The 5,005-nt window shown below is 31.8% G+C and overlaps 1 protein-coding gene across 1 annotated transcript; it reads right to left on the bottom strand.

Annotated features, from left to right (window-relative positions):
* Nucleotides 1–402: 402 nt before the first annotated feature.
* On the bottom strand, nt 403–4,775 carry LOC142627087 ((1S)-1,7-diacetoxy-luvungin A aldo-keto reductase-like). The gene is made up of 4 exons (XM_075800878.1): nt 4,420–4,775; nt 3,978–4,221; nt 3,472–3,651; nt 403–895 (listed from the first exon to the last, which is right to left on the bottom strand). The coding sequence occupies exons 1-4, from the start codon at nt 4,734–4,736 to the stop codon at nt 671–673; spliced, it is 966 nt and encodes a 321-aa protein (XP_075656993.1). The 5' UTR covers nt 4,737–4,775; the 3' UTR covers nt 403–670.
* Nucleotides 4,776–5,005: the final 230 nt, after the last annotated feature.

Below are 5,005 nucleotides of genomic sequence, written 5' to 3' on the forward strand. Positions count from 1 at the left end.
TTGTAGCTGACAAGAGTCCTAGGTTGTAGAAAGCTCCTTGCACCGTTGCTACCCTTAAATTTCTTCACACTTCGAGTCAGTTCATCTTCCTCTTCACTTGAGCGTTATATATACTAGCAACTATAGCTCCGTTCTTGGTTAGAACACACATGTATGTTGCATGAAGTGAAATACAACAATGAGAAATTGACGTTCTAAGTTCATCATTTTTTTTTTTTATAGAAGATAAATAAAAAAAAATTAATGGTGAGACATTTGGGCTATATACAGCACATAAGATATCAAGTTAGGTCAAAAACCTTGTAATAAGTGAAACCTCAAGGAATCAAATCCCCCAAACTATCTAATTAAAATAAATAAATGGTCAGACTGACTTTTTTTTTAATAAAGAAATCATATATATGTATGCCAACTGAAGAAAAATTCATTTATATATAAAAGGTAGATTTAACTTTCTTTGGTAACCCAACACACTGAACACAGAATAAAGTACAAGCCTTTGGGGGAAACTTTGCCGTTGGCGCCTTCGACTAAACCTTCCAACCAGAGGTAGTTATTGAACAACAACAACAGCATCAACAGAAATGTGTATGAGAGAGAGCATATAATGATAAATCCATAACCAATCTTGCGAATTTGCTACATCTGGTAAATGCATTCTTATAAAATTCTAAATTTCTCCATCCCAAAGCTCCGAGAGAGACTTGTAGGGGCCTTCTTCAGAAATAAATTCAAGTCCAGGAAATCCTTTACGCTGTGGAATTTGACTTATCTTCTCTAAGTCCTCTGGGCTCAGTTTCCAGTCGAATATGTCAAGGTTCTCTTTCATCCTATCCTTGTTAAAGCTCTTCACAAGCACACTCACCCCTTGCTCATAAACCCATCTTATACAAACCTACACAACAATAAAATCACCGTCTTGCATAAAATAATAGGACTTAGATCCACTTATTCAATATATATATATATATATATATCAAATAAAATAACATAAATGAATTTATATATCCTTAAAAAGTCCCCAATCTAAAAAAACTTTGATTCATTTCTATGCATTTTTTCCTTTGAGATTTGGATCAAACTAGTCATGCTAGAGGGAAAGTTTTGGCTATTTTTGTAAGCTGAAATATTATTTTTGTTCTTAAAGTTTGGATGATGTTCATTTAATAAAATGTAAAATTGTTTTTCGTTTTTAAGCTAAATAGCGGACAAGAAAGCTGCGAGAATTTCATCCCACTTTCTCAAATGTATGCCACCTTATGAATCAAAAATGGATATGCGTTTGAATTAGAAATTAAAAAGTATTTTGAAATTTCTTAGTACTTTGCCTAAATCTTAATTCTACCCTGACCTTCCTGATCCTCTTTATCCCAATCCACAGATTTGGGTCTTCCCAAACTCCCCTCCTAAACCTCACCCTAAATTCCCTTGGTCCTCCTATGCATCGAGCATTGACATGACAAACGAGTTGGTTCGGGTCATCTTAACAAGTTAAAACAAGTTGAGTCAATTGGGTTATAGGTTTGGTCATGTACAAATAATCCCGTGTTTTTTAACGTAGAAAAAAAATAAAAAAAGATTTGAAAACATGTACCTGTATTATTTTTCACATGAAAATTTTGGTATATTCTACAGCAAATTACTTTGTGTGAAAAAAGTGTTGTAATCGGGTGCTAACTCATCAATAAGAAGAAAAAAAAGTATTGTAATCGTTTTGTGATTAGCAAATTGAAGATTTGAAGTTTGGGTATAAACCACAAACTCTTATGCTGGAGGGAACATAATTTTAAAAGCGGGTGTAAGACACGATGATAATTGTGAATAAGTGCATTTTATTAAAGAACTTAGGTGAAAGCCCTGATTAATGAAGTTATACAATTATAGTTGAGTTGATAATGTTAAAAATTAGAAACATGAAAAGTGGTAGAATTTTACTGTTTGTAAGATTGCTTATATCTATTTTTTTTAATGAAAAGATTGCTTATATCTTGATTAGATGCAAGGGCTTGATCATGAGTTACTTTATGTGTAGTTTCTTAATAAATCTTGTATTTTGGATCCCAGTAGAGCTTTTAGGATTGCATAATGCAAAAATATTGCATATTTTTGTATAGGAATTACACTTGGGAATTATGATTTTTTTCTAGTATATTATAATTGTTTTTCACTTTCACATAGATATGCTACTTTTTTTTTCACCATCCACACAGTAAATTACATAAGAGAGTTGTGATAAGCTGTGTGAGATAAATTGTGGTACGTACTAGAACTTTTCCCCCAAATGGGGTATTGGAATATTTTTTAACACCCTTTTGCTTTAGAGATTGTTGTGTAAAATTTTGAGTGAGATTGGTTTGTTTTATGGAGTATTAAATTAATTAATTAATTTTTACTATTGTTGTTGGAACAGGTGAAATCATTTTGAATGCAACATAGATGAATGAACTATGAAGACTATTGGTACCAGTTTCGATTCTTATGATTTTATTTTATTTGTTTGGTTTAATTTTACTTTGAACTTTGTTATATATAAAAAGATTTTTTTTTGAGAAACATATATAAAAAAAAAAAACTGGTTGTTTGTTGTTTTAGTAAATAACAATAATGATCTTATTTTACTATAATAATCCCCTGGCCCTTGGACCTTCATGTAATGAAGAGATGGCATAGTATTCTTTATTAATAATAAACTTAATTTTTTTTCTAAAATTTATTATATACAACGCAAATGAAAAGGGAAACAAACATTTTTTTTTTAAGAGAAATTTTATAAACGTTGGATCATGGTTCATCTAGGTTGGGCTAACCCAACCTAGGAAAGGCAGGTTGATTCACGGGTCAACAATTTTTTCACTATAGTAAAAAATTTTGGATTTCAATTGGTTTTTTTTTTTTTCATTGGGTTATTGAGTTGTGTCCAATTTTTCCAACTCTATTTTTTTTTATTTTTTTTGAGAGAATCCCAAAACATTAATCAGTTTTTTATGTAGACAGGGATTGAACCCAAGTTTTTTATTCAACTATCAAAAACTTTAACAATTAAGCTAACTGAAATTCACCTAATTTTTCCAACTCTAATCAAACATAACAATCCATTCTAACATGCACAGGATTGCTTTGGCAGCCCTTTCAATCTCCAACGACACCGGCATAGACTTCTCGACTTCCTTGTGTTCGAGAATAACCTTTTTTTTGGATTATTTTATTTATTTATGTTTATGTAAGTGTTTTGGTGAGAGTTCATTGTGGCTATTTCTTTTTTATTTACAAAAAAATTAATGTGTCGCATCATTTTTGGAAAGTATAAAAGTCTTCTTTTACATCATATTTTTATTAAAATTTTTTTTTTATAATTACTGTGGTTTTCCCAATTACAATCTATAGATTAAAAAATAAAATAATGAAAAAGAAAGACATGAAGAAATGTTATTTCACAATTACAAATAAAAAAGAATAAAAAAATATTATTACCTGCGCAATAGTTCTCCCTGTTGCCTCAGCAATCTGTTTTAGCACCTCACATTCCATTACCCAGTTTGTTCCCCATAGTGTTCCTTTGGCTCCCAAGGGTGAATAAGCAGTGATACGTATACCCTTGTTTTCACAAAACTCTCGCAGCTTCTTCTGTTGCCAAAGTGGGTTCATCTCCACCTTCCAAAATAAAGCAGCCCATAGACATTACAATTAGTCCGCATATCCATGAATAACAACTTTGTAATTATTGGAACAATATTTTCAAAGAAAAAACAAACGCTAATGCTAAAATGCAAAACGCTAAAATTTTTTGAAAAAAAAAAAAATCTAAAAAGTATTTTTCAATTATTAATTGATTTTTTTTTTAATTTAAAAAGTTTGAAAAAAATTTTATAAATTAGAAAATTAACCCAACATCTAACAAAAGTTGATGGAAAATATAGAGGACTGGAATGAATTTTTTTGAAACATATAGGATTTCTGGCCAAAAAGAAATTACTCACTTGATTGACTGTTGGAGGGATCTGGGCTGTGGCCAGTAATGTTTCAAGCTTTTTGCATGAGAAGTTGCTTACACCAATTGATTTGGCCAGGCCAAGCTTTTGACACTCCTCCATAGCTTCCCATACAGACTTGATATCTATAGGAAGCAGGTCTTTCTTTTTAACAGGCAGCTCATATTCCCCTGGCTTCACACTTACTGGCCAGTGAACGAGATAAAGATCAATGTACTCCAACTTCAGATTCCTGTACAAATGAAATGAACCAAAAACCAAGATTATTTTTCAGCTGAGAGTATATATATATACAGTAGTTCAAGTATTCCAATCCTGATTGTACTTGTAAAGGAAAGCAGACAATATCACTGAGTTATATAGATCTCACTCTATATTTTAAGAGAACTTAAAGTTGAGCAAAATAGATGAAAAATATGGGTCATTTTACTTGAGAGTTTTTTGTATTGCAGGCAAGACACAATCGTAGTGAGCATCGCTGCACCAAAGCTTGGAAGTGATAAACAGCTCGTCTCTGGATTTGATTAAGCCAAGGCCTAAAGCATCATCTATGGCTTCCCCAAGAGGCTGCTCAGACTGGTAAAGAGCAGCCGAATCAAAGTGTCGGTATCCCAGTTTGATTGCATGGAGAAGAGAATCTCTCAGAGTCTCAAAGGAGGCTCCAAAAGGATATTCGGCTGTGCCAAAGCCTATAACTGGAATGGTCTTTCCATTTGAGTCTACAGGGATTTCTGGAATGTTACCCATTCTGTAGTGTCTTGTCTATTATGTCTTGTTCTGGCTCCCGTGACAAATTTATACTGAAGAAGAATCTAGCTTAGAAAATAAAAATCCATTTTTCAAAAAAAAATAAAAATAAAAATAAAAATCCACTAAATATGTAAATAGCCTTATCCAATAATTGAATTGTGGCTGACAATTCGTGGCCATGTTAGAAATAGTCGTATCCAAAAAATACATTATTTTTTAATAATTGTCGGGGAATTTATCTGGGTTAAAATATTGGTTTTGTACTA

The sequence above is a fragment of the Castanea sativa genome, chromosome 3 (assembly GCF_040712315.1).
Source record: "Castanea sativa cultivar Marrone di Chiusa Pesio chromosome 3, ASM4071231v1".
NCBI classification, from domain to species: domain Eukaryota; kingdom Viridiplantae; phylum Streptophyta; class Magnoliopsida; order Fagales; family Fagaceae; genus Castanea; species Castanea sativa.